Genomic DNA, 20,934 nt, shown 5'->3' on the forward strand with positions numbered 1-20,934 from the left:
GAAGTTTAGTGAAATAAAAACTTTTAAAATCACTTTATAATAATTATTATTTTTCCTCAATCAGAATGAAAAATACCACTAGCATTGAAACTACCACTATTATGATAATAAGAAGTACTTCTATTTTTTACCATGTTTCTGCTGCTATTATTGTTTGTTCATTTGAAAGAATCTGCCACATCATTTGTATTTAATTGTTAAAATAGCCTTGTGAGGTTCATGGTTGCAGGTATTTTTGTTATTTATTTTCCAGTTGAGGAAGTGAAAGTATAGTGAAATGTGTTACATATGCTTATATTGGTTAACTTGAACCCAGGTCTTCTGACTGACTAGTAACTGAATTTTGTGTTTTTTCATGATGTCTCACTGTTGAAAATATGATTGCCTGCTATAGATCTGCTAGTCTCTAAAGATCTCTTTTTAAACTCTATAATGAAAATATTTTTTATTGTACAGTCCTCATTTTATGATATTATAGAGTGAATTTATACATTCATCCATTCATTTTTTCATTCATCACATAGTTATTATAACCTTTCTAAATGTTAGGCCATGTGCTGGGTCCTAGGAATACAATAGTGAGAAAGACTATTGTATACCCCTGCCTTCATGAAAGTTTCACTATTATGAGAGGGACTTTAAACAATTATATAACACTATTTTTAATTGAAGGAAAAATACTCAAGCCATATGAACAAATGACAGAGAGGGACTTGATTGAGCCTGTGGGTTGGCTTAGTGGTGATCATAAAAGACTTCCCTAAGGACCTGGCTGTGTAGCTCAGTTGGTTGGAGTATCATTCCAATACACCAAGATTATGGGTTTGATCCCTGGTCAGGGCACATACAAGAATCAACCAATGAATGCATAAATAAGTGGAACAACAAATTAATGTTTCTCTTTTCCCTTTCCCTTTCTATCTCTCTCTAAAATCAGTTAAAAAAGATGATTTTCCTAAGGAAGTTGCATTTAAACTGAGATTTAAAGGATGAACAGCAGTCATCTAAGTTAGTGATTTTCAACTGGTATGCTGCAAGAATTTTTTTTTTTTTTTTTTTTTTTTTTTGTATGTTTCTGAAGCTGGAAACGGGGAGAGACAGTCAGACAGACTCCCGCATGCGCCCGACCGGGATCCACCCGGCACGCCCGCCAGGGGCAACGCTCTGCCCACCAGGGGGCGATGCTCTGCCCCGACCAGAGCCACTCTAGCGCCTGGGGCAGAGGCCAAGGAGCCATCCCCAGCGCCCGGGCCATCTCTGCTCCAATGGAGCCTTGGCTGCAGGAGGGGAAGAGAGAGACAGAGAGGAAGGGGGGGGGGTGGAGAAGCAAATGGGCGCTTCTCCTATGTGCCCTGGCCGGGAATCGAACCCCGGTCCCCCGCACGCCAGGCCGACGCTCTACCGCTGAGCCAACTGGCCAGGGCCTGCAAGAATTTTTAAGACATGCACTACCTAACTATTTAGTCGGAGGCACTGACCTCTTTTCCCTCAGATTGTCAAATAAAAAAAATGACTACAGCCAGCACAATGGTCATTCAGTGTGAATGAATCAAATCAAAATTATACCTATTTTTTGTCAGATCAGCAAAAAGAGCTAACATTCTTTTTGTTGTGCCGCTCAGTATTTTAATAATTAGTTTATGTATGCCATGAGATGAAAAAGTTTGAAAATCATTGATCTATGTGTGAAAGGGTAAAGGGAAGAGAGTGCTACTACCTTAGGTCATAGATCCCTGCCTTCCCTCCTCCCTCCCTCCCTTCCTTTCTTCCTTCCTTCCTATCACAATTCATAATGGTTCTTTCTCATTTTTATTATGATTTTAAAATGTATTTTAATATAAATTAATAGATAATATAGCACACAGTACAGTACTGAGTTTTTTCTCAGTGCATTTGAGAAAATCAGTTACTTGGACTGCTTAGAAGGCTCTGGAATAGTTTACATCCTAGGTTCCATTGGTTGTCATGCAGTAAGCATGGAGGACATTTATTTTGCTGTTCCTAAGTCTATCAGTGATTTTATGCTGATAGTTTTTACTGGCATACCACACTGAATCTTTTGTCCAGAAGGAAAGTGATAGACCACTGTTTAAATAAATTAATATTTCCATCTAAACTGGTTCATTGGACATATTACACATACTAATTCTTTACAAAAACTAATCATTTCCTTGGTTGAAAAATAGTTTCAAGTTTATTTAGTTCTTAAGTAGCATGGGGACTCAGGTCATTTTTCTTTGCTTTTACATGGTCATCTATTGACCCCAAGTTAGCATTTTATGTAGCACATGGCCCTCTACATTGCTATAGCAGAAAATTCACATGACACAAGAAAAGAAATCTCAGGAGATGAATATTATAATCTATTAGTGTAAGCATCTCTTTTTAAAAACCGAAGTATCATCCATTGTTGTGATGTTATAAAATATGTTTATAACTAGTGTAGGGGCATACTAAAACTGGCCAAGGCATTTAGCAAAGTAAAAGAGAAGATTTGAAAAGGAAGTTAGCTACAAAAAAGTAAAGATGAATAATTCTTTGACTTCACCGAGAGATGGCTGAGCACATTTATCAAGGAAAGGTGATGGGATTTGCTTGGAATGACTCCAAGCCACGATGGATGATGGTTAAGACTATTAACAACAGAAAAACAGATGTAGAGCAATAATGCCATAGACTTCTTTTGTCAGACAAATAGATTTCTCCAGCACCCAAGCAATTGTTCATGATTTCTTTCCTACCCCTAGCCACATCAGTTTACATAAGAGTGTAATATGATGTAGTTCAAAGAGATTGTACTTTAGAGGTATTCATCCTTCATCTGTATCTCAGTACTGCCACATTCTTGTGTAATTTAATTCTCTAAATTTCTCTGGGCCTGAGTTACCTCATCTATAAAATTAAGAAAATACTTTGTTGAAATAATAACCCTTGATATTCATAATAATGACCCTGAGACAGTCAAAGGCCTGGACAACCTGAATTATTCACCGATTTTTATAGTGTTATCTTTGTCTAGAATTGTAATTCTTGGACCACTTTACTCCAGTAACCTGAGTAGCTTAATTAATCAAAACAGCCCATTGCTAAGCGATAGAGCATTAGAGTATATGCTGTGTTTCTACTTATGTATGCTAAAAAATAGTGCTACCTATAAACCAATATAAGTACACTTTAGCAAGAGAGAAAGAAGACAGACAAGAAGGGAGAGGGATGAGAAGCATTAATTCTTTGTCGCGGCACCTTAGTTCATTGATTGTTTCTCATATGTGCCTTGTCTAGGGGGCTTCATCCGAGCCAGTGACACCTTGCTCAAGCCAGCGACCTTTGGGCTTAAGCCAGTGACCATGGGGTCATGTCTTGAGCTGGTGACCCCACAGTCAAGCTGGTAAGCCCGCGCTAAAGCCGGAGACCTCGGGGTTTTGAACCTAGGTCCTCAGCATCCCAGGCCAATGCTCTGTCCACTGCACTACCGCCTGGTCAGGCATAAATACACTTTTCACTTATAAGGACGTTATTCATTCTGTTTGTCAGTGTTAGCCTGTGAACAAAAGGTTAGCCAACTTTTTCTTTCTTTTCCCTACCTAATACTTTTCTGTCCCTCTTTGAACTTAGGAGCATGTATCCTGTTTGGAAATCTTTTCTCGAGGGAACAATGCAGGTAGCCCAGTCTCGGATCAATATATGTGAAAACTATAAAAACTTCATTTCTGAGCCTGCAAGGACAGTGAGAAGCTTAAAAGAACAGCAACTAAAAAGGGTATTGTTTCTATTTGTTCTTTTCTTATATGCATTTTTAATATCTTAGTGTTGTTACATTTGTAATCTTCAAGATTATATTAAATTGCGTTTACTACTTGGAGTTTTTCTGTTTGGTTACAAATGATTCGGATTTCAACATGGATTTCCTGATTACACATGTACCCTATAACTATTGAATTTTATTAACTGACAGTGGTGCGCGTAATATTAATCTGTGGACATTCTGAAAACTCTGTAAACACTTAACAGATATTAATTTTCAACTTAACTCAAGTAAATTGATCCTAATTTCACAATATTGGTATAGTTTGGTGTATATTAAAATAGTTACAATGTTGTCAACCTCAGTGAGTCTTAAAAAATTCATTATAGCTTCAACTTGAGTTGTTTTGTCGCATAATGATTTCAAGGAAGTTAACACATTTAGACAAAATATAAAATTATTGCCAAAAACAATATACTCTAAAATTTGACTATGTAAAAACAAGTTTTCAAATCTTTTTTTGATTATATGGAAATTTGAAATTCACAGAAAAATCATTACAAATGATTGTGATGAAAAGCTTGCTATTGAAAATACATAGGTGATTGAATTGTGTCCTTTTTGGAAATTAAGTTACAAAAATAAGGATAATCATGACACCTAATAAGTAATTAAATTTTTTGTATGTATTGCTACTTTAGAAAATACTAAGGTAAATATTTAAGAAAATAATATTTCAGAAGCCATCCAGTATTTTTATTCTAATTGTTATTTGGATTTTTGGAACTTTTATATGAAAAAAACCCAAAAATATTAATCTTTCTTGTTTGTCAAGATGAGTTTAGTAGCGTAAAATCAATATGTTAAGTATATTGTGTGTATATATAATTTTAATCTTTTTCAAATACTCGGATATTAGTTGATATTAACATACTTGTATAAAATGCCTTTGTTTTATCTTTGACTAAATACCTCTTCCTAAACAAACATGGTAATTAAGTTATGGAACCTCTGACCAAACAATGCTTTCAATTTGGAAGAAAACATTTTGTGTATGTATATATATATATCCACCTGTACATACTGAGGGAGATAGTAAATTAATACAAGTATAACTTCGTAACCCCAGAAATACTGCATTTCAAACAGCCAGTACATTCACCAAAATGAATTGAATTACTAGAATGTTCCACCTTTTTTACTATCAGAATTTTTTTTTCTCCCCAGAAGTTAGAAGCGGGGAGGTAGACAGACTCCCGCATGTGCCGGACTGGGATCCACTGGGCATGCCCACCAAGAGGCGATGCTCTGCCCATCTGGGGCGTTACTCTGTTGCGGCGGGAGCCATTCTAGCGCCTGAGGCAGAGGCCATGGAGCCATCCACAGCGCCCGGCCAACTTTGCTCCAATGGAGCCTTGGCTGCGGAAGGGGAAGAGAGAGACAGAGAGGAAGGAGAGGGGGAGGGGTGGAGAAGCAGATGGGCGCTTCTCCTGTGTGTCCTGGCTGGGAATCAAAGCCGGGACTTCCACACGCTAGGCCAATGCTCTACCGCTGAACCAATCCGCCAGGGCTCAGAATATTTTGAATTTACCACTTCGACTTTTTTCTTCCATTGATTGGTTGAATTATCTCTGACCTGAATTTTTAACCAACAGTCCTGTGCAAATAATCATGAGACTGGACAAGCCCATGTATGTGAATTTACTTTTATGTTTTATCTAAACAGTTGTTAATATTAGGTAAATATTGGGCTGAGCTATCACGTCTCTGAGATTACAAATGACACAAACCTACTTTTAACTAGTTTAAGACAAGAAGAGAGTGTATTAGCTTGTAAATTTCAGCATAGATGTAATCTAGGCAGGGGTGGATCCAGGTCCTCAAATGATGGTAATAGAATTCAGTTTTTCTTCTCATCCATTAGCTCTGCTTTTTCCAATGGCTTCATTCTTTAGCAGCTCTCTCCATATGGTGGCCACCAAAGTGCCAGATTTATAAATCTTGTAGCTAGCCATTCTACATTTTCCATTTTCCCAGTATTTCCAACAAAACTACTAAGGATTGAAACTTTTGGATTATCTTGGGTCACAGCCACCCCCCAAACCCTCTAGTCAGGAGTTACAGTCCTTCTGCAAACTACATGGACTAAAAATGGGGAAAGAGATTCTCCAAAGTAAAATGGAGATGGGTTCCCAAAGAAACAGCAAGCAAAAGCAACAGATGGCCACTGCAGTTGTCTTCCCAGTTGTACCTCCCAGACATTACAACAAACTAACTCCATAGGATCAATAAACCATTTACTCTTTTTCCTTCTGTCTCAGGCTCTGCCTCCTTGTTTGAGCTTCTTTTGAATTAATCTTTTCTTTTAAAAAATGTTTTATTGTAATAAGAAATCTTAGATTTTTTTTATTATTTATTTTATTTTTTTATTTTTCCGAAGCCAGAAATGGGGAGGCAGTCAGACAGACTCCCGCATGCGCCCGACCGGGATCCACCCGGCATGCCCACTGGGGGCGATGCTCTGCCCATCTAGGGCATCACTCTATTGTGACCAGAGCCACTCTGTCGCCTGAGGCAGAAGCCACAGAGCCATCCTCAGCGCCCGGGCAAACTTTGCTCCAATGGAGCCTCGGCTGCGGGAGGGGAAGAGAGAGACAGAGAGGAAGGAGAAGGGGAGGGGTGGAGAAGCAGATGGGAGCAGATGGGCGCTTCTCCTGTGTGCCCTGGCCGGGAATCAAACCCGGGACTCCTGCATACCAGGCCGACGCTCTACCACTGAGCCAACCGGCCAGGGCCTCTTAGATTTTAAGTGTACAACACAGTATTGTTTATAGACACAATGTATTGTCTATAGAAATGATGTTGTGCAACCATTCTCTAAAAGTTGCTCATTTTGCACAACTGATATTTTGTGCCTATTGATTAGCAACGACCTCTTTCCTCTTCCCCCAGTCTCTGTCAATCACATTTCTCTTCTTTGTTTCCATAAATTTGACTGTTTTAGCTACTTCATGTTAATGTAATCATTTAGTATTTTTCCTTTTGTGACTGGCTCATTCAACAACATAATGCCCTCTAGTTTACTCCTTGTTGTTGTATGTTGTAGAATTTCCTTCTTTTTTTTTAAAGGCTGTATAATATTTCATTGTATGTATATGCCATGTATTTTGTTACACGTTCATGTGTTGATGGACATTTTGGTTGTTTCCACATTATTTATGGTTTTTGTGAATAGTGCTGCAGAAACATGGGTGTTCTAGTATCTCTTCTGGATCATGATTTCAGTTCTTTTGAATAAATACCCAGAATTGAGATTGATGGATCATATGGCAGTTCCTTTTTTAATTTTTTGAGGAACTGCCATGTTGTTTTCTGTAATAGCTACACCATCTTGCATTCCTACCAACAGTGCACAGAGGCTCCAGTTTCTCTACAACCTTGCCAACTGTACTATCTTTTTTTTAAAATAACCATCCTGACACATGTAAGGTAATAACTCATTGTAGTTTTAATTTACATTTTACTGATGATTAGTGATGTGGAGTAATCTTACAGTTTTTATTGTCAATTTTCTTCACTAATAGCTTTTACTTATAATCTTATACTATTCTTTTAGTAATTACCTTAGAGATTCCAATACTCCTCCCTGACTTATAATTTACCGCAAATTGGTGTTTTTACTATTCTCCAAACTTTACTCTAAATTAACTTATTACCTTGAATCAGTATTTTATCACCTCATGAGCAATATAAAAATATTCCAACAGTATAATTCAATTTACCTCTTCATTATGACTTCTAGTAGTCGACCTTTTGACTCTCTGTTCATCTCTTCTGCACTTTTCCTGCAGTTTTTGTATTTCTATCCTTTTTCTCAGTACTTCAATCTGAATATTATCCACTAATATCTTGCAGTTTAATGTATTTTTCAGTTCTAAAATTATTATTTGATTTTAAAAAAATAGATTCTATGTTTCTGGTATAATTTTCCATCTGTTTTCTTTATCCTCTTAAATATGTTAGTCCTAGTCTGCATTTCATAATTCTGTCTGAAACACTGTAGGTCTCTTTTTCACATTCAGTGTTTTTCATGGTTTTTGTTTATTTAGTTCTAGTGTTTTAATATACTTTGCAATGCTGGACATTATGAATAAAAATTGTGGAGGCTCTGAAAGATGTTTTCTGTTTCCAAAGAGTGTTAAGTTTTCTGGCTTGCAGATAGAAGACTATCAGATCACCTTGATCCTGTTAGGGTCTAGATTTTTTTTAAGGCTGGTTTATTTCACTTTTGTTCTTATTCGTAGGGTTTTAAATGAAAATGTGGTGCTTACCATAGCCCTTCTACTTTGACAAGTCTTGAACTCCAACCTTTGTCTTTTCAATGTCATGTAGCTACTCAGATCCTCTGATCACTGATCAGCTCATTAGCCTTTCAGCTACTTTTCTTTACTGGATTTCGTAGAGTTTCACCCCACACATGCTATTTAGGAATCAACTGATGACTTGGGGAGATTGCATAGAGATTTTTGAGTTTGCTTCTCTGTTCTTTGTAGTACCCTACTTTCCAGCTCGTAGCCTCTCAATTCCCAACTCTTTTGGCATCCTTGAACCAACCTCTGTTTGCAGTCTTGTAAGAATGCCACTTTCTGTGTATATAGTATTCTTTGTGAATAATTCCCCAAATACCCTAGGGAAAAAAGACAAGTTGAATATAGAGCTTACCAAACTGTGCTTTCCTTCTCCTAGCTATCACTGTCTCTGAGCCCAGTGTGTACATATTGCTGTTCATTAATGCTGGCAGTTTTAAAAAATCCATTTTGTCCAACTTTTACGGTTTTCAGACTATAGGAAGGTAGTCTGAAACAACTTGTTCTGTCATTATCACAACCAATTTTGACTTAAAATTATCCCTCTATAACATTTTAATGTTCATGTTCTTTTTAAATTTTTTTCTATTTTGGCAGTTTTCTTTTGTAATATTGGAACTAAATCCATACACATTACAATTATAAAGGATCTGACCATTGTGGAGATTATAATGAATTATATCATAGCTTTTCTAAATCTTTTCTAAATGATTTCTAAATCATTTCCTTTATGCTGATATTTGCATAAATTAAGAGCCACAGTGATATAAAGCTTTTGCCATTCTTTTTTTTTTTTCCTACTGAGGTATAATTGACATATTAGCTTCAGGTGTACAACATAGAGTTAATAGCAATAAGTCCAGTTAATAGCCATTATTCTTATACTTAATTAGCCATGCTTTTGTCCATAACTCTCTCATTTATACTAGAGTTTACTTACCTTGAAATAATTGTGGTTCCTGACCAGGTAGATCAGTGGATAGAGTGTTGTCTGGACATGCTGAGGTCACAGGTTGAATCCCTGGTTAGGGCACATATTGAGAGGTAATCAGTGAGTGCACAACTAAATGGAACAATGAATTAATGCCTCTCTCTCTCTTTCTTTTTCTCTCTTTTCCTCACTCCCTCTCCCCCTCTCTCCCTCCTCCATTTCTCCCTCCTCTCCTCCCTCAAATCAATGGCAAAGTTAAAAATAATGATTGAGCCTGACCAGGCAGTGGCACAGTGGATAGAGCAGGGGTCGGGAACCTTTTTGGCTGAGAGAGCCATGAACGCCACATATTTTAAAATGTAATTGCATGAGAGCCATACAACGACCCGTGTACATTATGCATTATCTAATAAAAATTTAGTGTTGTCCCAGAGGACAGCTGTGATTGACTCCAGCCACCCGCAACCATGAACGTGAGCGGCAGGAAATGAATGGATTGTAATACATAAGAATGTTTTATATTTTTAACATTATTATTTTTTTTATTAAAAGATTTGTCTGCGAGCCAGATGCAGCCATCAAAAGAGCCACATCTAGCTCGCAAGCCATAGGTTCCCGACCCCTGGGATAGAGCGTCACATGGGGATGCAGAAGACCCAGGTTCAAAACCCCAAGGTCACTGGCTTGAGCACAGGCTCACCAGCTTGAGTGCAGGGTCATAGGCATGACCCCATGGTTGCTGGCTTGAGCAAGGGGGTCACTTGCTCTGCTGTAGCCCCATGGTCAAGGCACATATGAGAAAGCAATCAATGAACAATTAAAGAGCCGCAACAAAGAATGGATGTTTCTCATCTCTCTCCCTTCCTGTCTGTCTGTCCTTATCAGTCCATATCTCTATCTGTCTCTGTAATAATAATAATAATAGTAATAATGATAATGATTGTGATTCACATTTGTATAACATTTTAGGGTTTGTGAACTGCTACCACATTCATTATAGTCTCATTTGATTTTTATAACAATCTGTTGGGTATATAAATATTACATGTTAGGTATGATGAAACTTAGGCTAAAAAAAGTTAAAGAAACTTATGTGGTAAATAACAAAGCAGAAACCAGTTTATACTACTTTCTAATTTAATTTCCTGTGCAATCTTTAAAAATTTAATGAAAACAATTAGACACTGGAACTTTAATATTTAGGTATACTGAAAAATGCAACTTCTTCATCTTACTAGACTAGTTAATTCCCTTACTCTTTTTGTCTTCTTTTTGTTATGTTTATTTATTTGTTTGTTTCTTGAGGGGGACAGACAGACAGGAAGGGAGATAGATGAGAAGCTTCAACTCATAGTTCTGGTACTTCAGTTGTTCACTGATTGCTTCTCATACTTGCCTTGATGGGTTCTCCAGCCAAGCCAGTGATTCCTTGCACAAGACAGCGATCTTTGGCCTGACCAGTCGGTGGTGCAGTGGGTAGAGGGTCGGACTGCGATGTGGAGGACCCAGGTTCGAGACCCCGAGGTCACCAGTTTGAGCGCAGGCTCATCTGGCTTGAGCAAAAAGCTCGCCAGCTTGGACCCAAGGTTGCTGGCTCGAGCAAGGAGTTACTTGGTCTGCTGAAGGCCCACGGTCAAGGCATATATGAGAAAGCAATCAAGGAACAACTAAGGTGTTGCAACAAAAAACTGATGGTTGAAGCTTCTCATCTCTCTCCGTTCCTGTTTGTCTGTCCCTGTCTATCCTTCTCTCTGTCCCTGTAAAAAAAAAAAAAAAAAAAAAAAAAAGACAGCGACTTTTGGGCTTAAGCCAGCAACCATGGGGTCATCATGTCTATGATCCCATGCGCAAGTTGACAAGTGCCCACACTCAAACCTGATGATCCGGTGCTCAATCCAGCAACCCTGGGGTTTTTAACCTGAGTCCTCAGTGTCTCAGGCCAATGCTATATCCACTGTGCCACTGCCTGGTCAGACTCCTTTTTATTTTCTTAACTTTTATAATAGTTGTAATTAAAACATGGATAATTTGTTTTGGGATATCTCATTTTCTCCAGTCTCTCAATTTTCTAATTAACTTTGTATATATATTTTTAAAAAATTTTACATTACAGTTGATATACAATATTATATTAATTTCAGGTGTACAATCCCATGAGTAGACATTTATATAACTTACAAAATGATCACCTTGGTACTAGTACCAATCTGACACCATATAGTTATTACAATATTATTGACTATATTCCCTATACCCGTGATGGCGAACCTTTTTTATAAAAACCGCCCACTTTTGCAGTGCTGGTTAACCTGGTCCCTCCTCCCTCTAGTGGGCGGTCCAGCTTTCATGGTGGGTGATAGCGGAGCAACCAAAGGGCACTGCAATTGGCCTGCCATAAAAGCTGGAACGCCCACTAGTGGGCGGGAGGGACCAGGTTGACCAGCACTGCAAAAGTGGGCGGTTTTTATAAAAAGGTTCACCATCACGGCCCTATACTGTATTTTACATCCTGATGACTGTTCTGTAACTACCAATTTATACTTTTAAATCCCTTCACCTTTTTCACCCATATTCCCAACCACTCTCATCTGGTAATTGTGAAAATGTTCTCTGTACCTATGAATCCATTTCTGTTCTGCTTGTTTGTTTTTGTTCTTTAGATTCTACATATAAGTGAAAAATCATCTGGCATTTTTCTTTGTCTGACTTATTTTACTTAGCACCCTCTAGATCCACCCATGTTGTTGCATATGGGAAGATTTCTTTCTTTTTTTTTTTTAGGTAGAGGGACAGACAGGAACGGAGAGAGATGAGAAGCATCAACCCCTACTTGTGGCATCTTAGTTGTTCTTTGATTGCTCTCCCATATGTGCCTTGACCAGGGGGCTCCAGCTGAGCCAGAGATCTCTCACTTAAGCCAGTGACCTCAGGCTTCAAGCCAGCGACCATAGGGTCATGTCTATGATCCCACGCTCAAGCTTGTGACCCTGCGTTCAAGTTGGATGAGCTCATGTTCAAGCCGGTGACCTCAGAGTTTTGAACCTAGGTCCTCAGCATCCCAGTCTGATTGATGCTCTATCCACTGTACCACCACCAGTCAGGCACTGATGCCTTTTTTTTTTTTTTTTGTATGTTTTTTGAAGTGAGAAGTGGGGAGGCAGTCAAACTCCTGCATGTGCCCGACTGGGATCCACCGGGCATGCCCACCAGGGGGCATTGCTCTGCCCATCTGGGGTGTAACTCCATTGCGGCTGGAGCCATTCTAGCACCTGAGGTGGAGGCCATGGAGCCGTCTTCAGTGCCCCATCCAACTTTGCTCCAATGGAGCTTTGGCTGTGGGAGGAGAAGAGAGAGATAGATAGAGAGGAAGGAGAGGGGAAAAGGTGGAGAAGTAGACGGTCACTTCTCCTGTGTGCCCTGACTGGGAATCGAACCGGGACTTCCACTCACTGGACCAATGCTCTACCGCTGAGCCAACCGGCTAGGGTCGATGACTTTTTAAAATAAGTATTTTTGGTGTTTTGTTACATGGAGAGCAACTTTATTTGAAGAACACTAATTACTCTGATTTGAAACAGTTCACTTGGGTCACTTAAAACATTTGGTTGTACAATAAATGAATGCTAGAGAAGAAAAGATTACAAGAGATCACTTCATTGTAAACCCTGGTTATCTCTCATAGTTTGATAAATAGTATCTTAGAAAGTTATGTAAAGATGTAACAGCAAGTAGTATATAATCAACCAGAGTTTTCTTTTAAGATTTTTAGGAATCTTTTCAGAGATATGAACTATCACAGAATGCATCTGATATTGTGGTACATATAAGTTTCAAATATACAGTTTTCTAATGCATCATTTGTATATTGCATTGTGTGCTCAAAACCCAAAGTCTAGTCTCCTTTTGCATCACCATATATTTTACCCCCTTTACCGTCCTCATCCTCTCCCATGCTGTTCCCCCTTTGGTAACCACCATACTGTTGTGCATGCAACAGACAGACAATATGAGTTTGTTTGTTTTGTTGTTTATTTGTTGCTTTCTTTTATATTCCACATATGAGTGAAATCATATGATTCTTGCCTTTTTCTGTCTGACTTATTTTGCTTAGCATAATACTCTCAAGATCCATCCATGTTGTCTCAAATGACAGTATTTCATCCTTTCTTATGGCTGAGTATTATTCCCTTATATACATGTACCACATCTGGTTCATCCAGTCATTTATCAGAAGACACTTAGGTTGTTTCCATGTTTTGGCTATGCTGAATAATGCTGCAGTAAATATAGTGATACATAAATCTTTACAAATAAATGTTCTCAGATTTTTCAGGTTGATACTGAGAAGAGGGATCGCTGGGTCATGTGGTAGCTCTAATAGTCTTTTATAGATGAAAATGAATTAAGTAATCGCCGTAAGATGTCTGGTTCCCATGACTGAGGAGAGCTGTCTTGTTCTTCAAAGGGTTGGGATGTAAGGAATGAGGGGCTCAGTGTGTGTGTGTGTGTGTGTGTGTGTGTGTGTGTCTGTGCTCATGTGCCTGTGGTGTTCACTTTGGATGTACTCAACCCTATTCACTGTTTGCAGTCCCCTGGAAAACCTTTGTCCTACTATGTTTAGTTTCCTCTCAAAAAACTCAAATTAGCACACCCTTTCACTACAGAACTCTTACACTTCCTTCCCATCATTGATTAGTTTTTCTGAAGCCAAGCTTGTTTTGGATGAACATTATAAATATAGATGCCTTATACCTGACTCCTCTTTTAAATAATTGATCCCATTTTCTCATTAAACACAATTGTATCTTTCAGACCATTTTCGAGTTTGGGTTCTTAATATCTAACTGTAGCTATCTTACTGTTCATACCCGCAAGCATGGCATTATTGGGATGTTTATCACTTCTCTACGGGATTGTCAGGCTGTTGTGGTATTATTTATTAAACAAGAGGTTTGAATACGATGAGGACTATTAGTAAATTAAGGAGAAAGGAAGATCTTTCTACAAGAGAAAAGGTTACTGTTTTAGTATGTCTTTACGATGAAATATTCAGCCATAAAAAAAAATGAAGAATTATTACTGATAGAACATAGATGAACCCTGAAAACATTATGCTAAGTGAAAAAAGAGAGACACATGAGACCACATAGTGTATGATTTCATTCATACAAAATGTCCAAAATAGGAAATTCATAGAGAGAACGTAGATTAGATGAGTGGTGGCCAGGGACTATGGATAGAGGGGTATAGGTAGTGACTGCTAATGGGTATGGGGTTCCTTTTTGGTTGATAAAAATGTTCTAGAATTAGATAGTGATAATGGTTTTACATCCTTGTGAATATACTAAAAACCATTGATTGGACACTTTAAAAAAGGTAAATTTTATATTAAGTGAATTATATGTCATTTTTTCAAACAGCTTGCTATTTTAATATAAAGTATCTGTATATGAGACCTTAAAAACATAGTTGTCATAAAACTGTAGGACCTACTATAATGGATTACATGATAAATGATGTAATTCCTTTCTCACTGTATGACTTTAGATAAATTATTTTACTTCATTAAGTCTGTATCTTCATCTTAAAATTAGACTAATAATGTAACTACTTTTATCACAGAGTCATTTTTAGGACTAAATGTAATAACACCTATAAAGTGCTAAGCATAGTGCATTGTGCCTGTGCATTGCCTTCAGGGAATCTTCTTAAATGTAACTAAGCATCAAGATTCTCATCATTATCACAGGCCACATCTGGCATGAGGTTTACTTAGGATATTAGCACAGGGAACACAGTTAACCAGCAGGGTAGCATCAACATTAGTAGAATTAGTTCTTCTACCAGTGTATACCTCAGTCTACACTGCCAACTAGAGTTACTCTGTTTGGTCCCCAAGTGACATGTCTGGGGCAAGGGAGTGAGACTCACATATTCAGGCATCACTACAGGCCCTAAAAGGACTAATTTTTTATTACAACTCTCTAGATAGAGCTTTTAAGGTCCCTGCAAGGGACACATCCAGATACAAAAATCACCATACTCAAAGAAGCCCAAACCTAAGGCTTCTCCGTCAGATATTTATAGTTCATTTATAGTTTCTCCCAATTAACTCAGTTTACCTATCAGTGTTTTTAAGTAATGTTGCTGTAATATTGCTTTTAATGTAACAGAGTTGACATTGTATCTTTATCAGGTTTGTATTGAAACACAGACCTAAAGCTTCAGTTTTCATGCCGAGGAAAAAGAGCTGGTTTTTAAACCTTTATTCACAGCTAGACACTTATTAAGTGCCCAATAAATGTACCCATAAGGAATCCAGATCTCTCACTTCTTGTAAAGTAGTTTCTTTCTTAACACCTAACAGTTTCTGGGAAACTATCCCTAATGTCACTTGGCTAAGTTTAAGTTTATTTGTGCTTCATCCTTGCTCTTCAGATGTCCTTGCTCTGCTCCACACCGTTCAGCAGGCACAGTGTCTCTTTCTGCTTTGCTGAGTTTCATTCAGTCTCCACCAGGCACTGACTGTGCATTCCAGGTTCACGAGTTTTGATGGAGGCTCCTCTGAACTGTCCTCAGGCTGGTGAAATTTCTCAGTGATTTGTTTCAAACTAGGAAAAAGTATTCACCTTTTGATATCCAGAAGGGTCTCAAAGTAGTGTTACTTTGGCCCCAATGTATTATAAGAGTTTATTGATTAAACATTTCTTAGGCCTGACCAGGCGGTGGCACAGTGGATAAAGCGTCGGACTGGGATCGGAAGGACCCAGGTTCGAGACTCCGAGGTTGCCAGCTTGAGCGCGGGCTCATCTGGTTTGAGCAAAAAGCTCACCAGCTTGGACCTAAGGTCTCTGGCTCAAGCAAGGGGTTACTCTCGGTCTGCTGAAGGCCCGCGGTCAAGGCACATATGAGAAAGCAATCAATGAACAACTAAGGTGTCGCAATGCGCAATGAAAAACTGATGATTGATGCTTCTCATCTCTCTGTTCCTGTCTGTCTGTCTCTCCCTGTCTATCCCTCTCTCTGGCTCTGTAAAAATAAAATAAAATAAAATAACACCATTGTACTCACTCACCCTGCTGCCTCTGTCAGGCACCTTTAAAACAAACAAACAAACAAACAAAAAAACATAGAGTCATTATGTCTGTCCTTTCTAGAATGTATATGTTTATCCAAAGAGTTGGGGATAGTTCCGAGTAATAATTATTATGGCGGTACCCAGGTTTCTTGCTGCTCTCCTTTGTTTTGGGCTTACCATGTCAGACTTCTCAGATCTAGCTCTTTAATAGAGGTGAATTCTTTGCATCATCGGTTCCCCAAACATGTAGAGAGACTTCATTAAGATTATGAAGAAACACAGAATTGCTTTATTCTTTTGCCTTTATTGCCAGGATATCTTCCATAATAACAGCATTTTCATTGTTGCTTTTCTTATGCCTTTACTTTAACATCAGTCATCAGGATTCAGGTTATTTTTCAAAACAAAGTTGTAAAGAAAACTGTTACAGTATATCATACATTACTTGAAATTACAATACCAGCTGTTCACTGGATTTTAATTTGCTACTTGAAGGAGACCAGAAGTGCTAATTTTTCTGGGTTTCCATCTGAGGTCACAGTACACAGTCCTTAGGAAAAACTCATTTCTTTTCACCTGAAAACAAAAATCATAATAATTATACTTTGTGTTTTACAGTGCGTGGATCAGTTGACAAAGATCCAAACTGAGTTACAAGAGACAGTGAAAGATTTAGCTAAAGGCAAAAAGAAGTACTTTGAGGCTGAACAGATGGCTCATGCAGTACGAGAGAAAGCTGACATCGAAGCAAAGTATGTATTTTAGCATTTCTGAAAAAGTGATTATGGAAATAAATGTTATTTTTGTCAGTAGTTTGTTTTCTGTTAATACTATACATAGACTCATTCTTAAGTTATGTTAGTTTTATCTGACCCATAAATGTTACGTACTTTAAGTGAAAATTTTCTTTTATATTAGCTGATATTACAGTATTTAATATAGCAAAATTGGAAGATTTGATCAGTCAGTTTTTACATTAAATTCAATTCTCAAAAGAAGACAAACATTGTATTGAAAGCTTAGCAAAAGTCTAGTTAAAGTTGCTATACTGTTTGAATATTGGGGTTTAAGAGCCTCATTTCTCTCATGCTAGACTTATTTTTTTTTTCTTTTTTTTTTTTTTGGAGAGGCGGCGGGGGTGGGGTGGGGACAGACAGAGACAGACAGGGAAAGAGAGAGATGAGAAGTATACTTATACTTTGTGTATACAACTCGTTGTTGCAGCACTTTAGTTGTTCATTGATTGCTTTCTCATATGTGCCTTGACCTGGGGGCTCCAGCTGAGCCAGTGAGCCTGCGCTCAAGCCAGCGACCTCAGAGTTTCAAACCTGGGTCCTCAGCATCTCAGGTCAGCACTCTGTCCACTGCACCACTGCCTCATCAGGCTCTCATGCTAGACTCTTAAGTTAATTGTAGTTAGTAATCCCTGGCCCTCAGCATTCCATTAAAGGACCATGGACACATCAAATGAACAAGAGCACTGACCTTAGTGTGGAAACCCTGCCCCACATGCAGAATTTCTCTTCTGTATAATTCTAATATATATACATTTTTTATGACTGCGTTAGCAGCTGTGTGATTTTTTACTTCCGATTTGTGATTGACAACTTCTTTATTTTGACAATAATTAAGAAAAGAAGGAACTGGCCATTGATAATAGAAAAAGCTAATAAAGCAATCATGGAGTAGAACCTTCTGCCATAACAACTTGAGAAAAGATAAGTTTTGGGGAAGAAATGAACCTGTGTTGCAGAATGGGAGTCTAAAGAGGTCTCTGAGGAGAGCTGAAACTCCCATCCAGTGAGCCCACTGACGTAGGATTCTAACTCTGGGTCATGAAATCAGAAAGGCTATGAGCACTTATACAGACTAGCAAGGCCTGGGTGGTGTCTTCCTCATATGTTGTCTGTCTGCCAGAAATTAAGGAATCTCATAAGTATCTTGTAAAAATTTAAGGATTTCTGGGAAGTTTATTTAGTACCACAGGATGGTAATTGAACACTGATGAAGTGCTTAATGTTGGGAAATATATTTACTATTTACGGTTCCCCTAATTTAGTTTATTGTCTTTATTATTTTATTTTATGAGCATATAAATATTCCCTATAGAGTGAATGAACCCATCTTCCCAATAAGACCCCAATTTTGTAGGGAAAGGGATTGCCATTGGGAATATCCTGTTATGGTGGTTTTTAGGAACTTGTTTGTTAAAACTCTCGGGAATTCTAGAACAGAGAGCTGATAGATTTGTAGAACATACAGAAGTACCCACTTTATCCGGGCTTAGAGGGTGAAAATGAGGACAACTGCAGGGTTGTTTCTGAGACGTGTGGATTTGAAAGGGTCAAATTATCACAGGTGCTGATCGCAGGCAACTGCATTCTAATATGGCCCAAATTCAAAGGGGATACAGCAAATTAGACATTTTAGTTGTGTGTAACTTTTATGGAAAATTAATTCAACTACAGAGTAAGAAATACCTTTTGATCTTTGCTCAGTCACTAATTATTTATTGAATATTACTTTATGTTTGGTGCTGTGGGTACAGAGATGAGTAAGGTTTGTGCCCTGAAGAAGTTTAAAGGCTAGAATTAAAAACAAATGTATTTATGAGCCCATCACACTTCCGCTGCGCAACTCTGCTCACCACAAAACAAATGTACTTAAAAGTGACTTTATGATTTGTTTATTCACAGTGAACTTAAAGAAATTAAGTACTGAAAGTCACTTACCTAGTAACTAATTTATTTACAGTAGTTGAATGATAACACATAAGTATGGGAAAACAGGTTAATTTTGCCTATCGTAAAAGGATGCATTTGTAGAAGTAGCGATGTTTGGACAGAGACTTGGAGAATGAATATGACTTTTCTAAGAAAAGATGAAAAGGAAGATCAGGAAAGGGGACATGCAATCTGGACTATAATGTTGGTAGATGATTTGACAGATAGTGAGATGTGCATATAGCAGGAAGAGGGATACAGATTGAGGGCAAAGATGAGTTCCATTTTGAATATGAAGGTTCTAGAAAAAAACTTGTGGAACATTGGCATGTATATATTTGGTAGGGAGTCATGTAACTCCTTCTCAGATGGGAATCTGGGCGTAAATGTCGCACTTTGGGTATTTATTGCTTTTTGCTTTTCAAATGATAGTTATAGAGATGAAATCAAATATAAAATGAGATGAGAAGTTGAGTTTGGAACCCTAAGTAATATTAACATTTGGAAGGTAGATGAGGAAGAGTTCATTATTTGTATATCTTATTTGTTCTAGATAGTAATCTTTAAGAACAGGGACTGTATTATTCTGTTTTTACTACTAATACCTTCTTTAATTCCATACAAAAATTATATGAGGATTCACAAATGAAGCAGAAGCCAGAAATTTAAAACCTTATATTGGAAAATTTAGGTTTGACTTAGACTATTTGGATAATGGGTACAAAAAAAAGGAGAATTGAGAATACCCTTCCTCCCCAAATAGTGTTTCTTTTTTTTTTTTTTAATTTTTTATTTATTCATTTTAGAGAGGAGAGGGAGAGAGAGAGAGAGAGAGAGAGGAGAGACAGAGAGAGACGAGGGGAGGAGCTGGAAGCATCAACTCCCATATGTGCCTTGACCAGGCAAGCCTAGGGTTTCGAACCGGCAACCTCAGCATTTCCAGGTTGACGCTTTATCCACTGCGCCACCACAGGTCAGGCCAAATAGTGTTTCTTAACCCTGAACAGGCCCTTTCAAATTTTAAAGTCTATGGCCTTAGTATTTCTAGATCAAAATGAATACAAATCTAATTAATAAAAACAAAACCCCATGAGCTATGAATATGGCAAAGTAGAAAATAGCAGGGATATCTTGGACCCAGTGTTTTTTTAACAGTGGGGAAGTAGCTGGGATGCATACGTGTACATCGCCAAATGCTCCTCTTATTAGAAAGATGAGAGGCTGCTTTTGCTACCTCCTCACATTTGTTCTGCAGAAACTGGCTTGCTCTGTGGTCTGCGACTTTACTTCATGTTATGGCATAGCTGCCAGCACATGCTTTGAATTCTGCCATGGCAGTCACCATGACACTGCAGTCAAGACAAACATTGCAGCTTCAGAATTCACTGGGAGCGTTGATTGTCCTTTAGAATTTGTCTGTTGACTTTCTTGATTATGGTTCCCCTCCCATACTGAAAGGGATCGAGGGAAGTGACAACATCAGGTGGGGAGAAGATAAGCTAGAACAAAACCACATAGGGCAGAGAGTCCCAGGGACTTTCTCATTGTGTTCCAATTACTATGTTAAGAGTCAAGAGAACACACAAACAAGAAGAACCTTTAATGGGAGAAATAATCACATTAAAGACTTTTCTAGAGCCTGGTCAATGTCATACTGTAGTTTGCATTCCAGCATTGTTGCAGCCTGTTGCACACTGCTCTGAGAACCTGCTAATCTTTGCCTCCATAGGTTGGTTATCCCCGGGCTTTAAGCTTCCTTGCAGGAAATAAAGTGTATGTAATTGTGTGATATGAGAATAACCTACAGTTTGATGATGCTTGTTTATTACAAAATACCAAGATATTGGATTTATCTCATTGATTTTTTTTTGTCATTCAGGATGTTTTTATTAATCTCAATAGTTCCTGTTTCACCATAATATTAAATCCTTCCTGTAGTAAAATAAAGCAAAATAATCATTGATCTTGGTTTTCTACTTTTTAGTTCTCTTTTATAATAGTGTTGTAGAAAAGTATAACTTTATAAAAATTTAGTAATTATAGTATTTAATCATTTTATTATGGTCTAATTTAATACTTTTATTAACCAT

At 37.9% G+C, this 20,934-nt stretch overlaps 1 protein-coding gene across 2 annotated transcripts in view; it reads left to right on the plus strand.

The window, feature by feature from the left end:
- Positions 1–20,934, plus strand: part of FCHSD2 (FCH and double SH3 domains 2) — a 278,607-nt gene that overhangs the window by 130,939 nt on the left and 126,734 nt on the right. For both annotated transcript variants that reach the window (XM_066250498.1, XM_066250500.1), the window contains exons 5-6: positions 3,616–3,760; positions 16,740–16,873. In XM_066250498.1, the coding sequence (XP_066106595.1) occupies positions 3,616–3,760; positions 16,740–16,873 (279 nt within the window). The remainder of the gene's footprint in view (positions 1–3,615; positions 3,761–16,739; positions 16,874–20,934) is intronic.

Source organism: Saccopteryx bilineata, chromosome 1 (genome assembly GCF_036850765.1).
Source record: "Saccopteryx bilineata isolate mSacBil1 chromosome 1, mSacBil1_pri_phased_curated, whole genome shotgun sequence".
NCBI classification, from domain to species: domain Eukaryota; kingdom Metazoa; phylum Chordata; class Mammalia; order Chiroptera; family Emballonuridae; genus Saccopteryx; species Saccopteryx bilineata.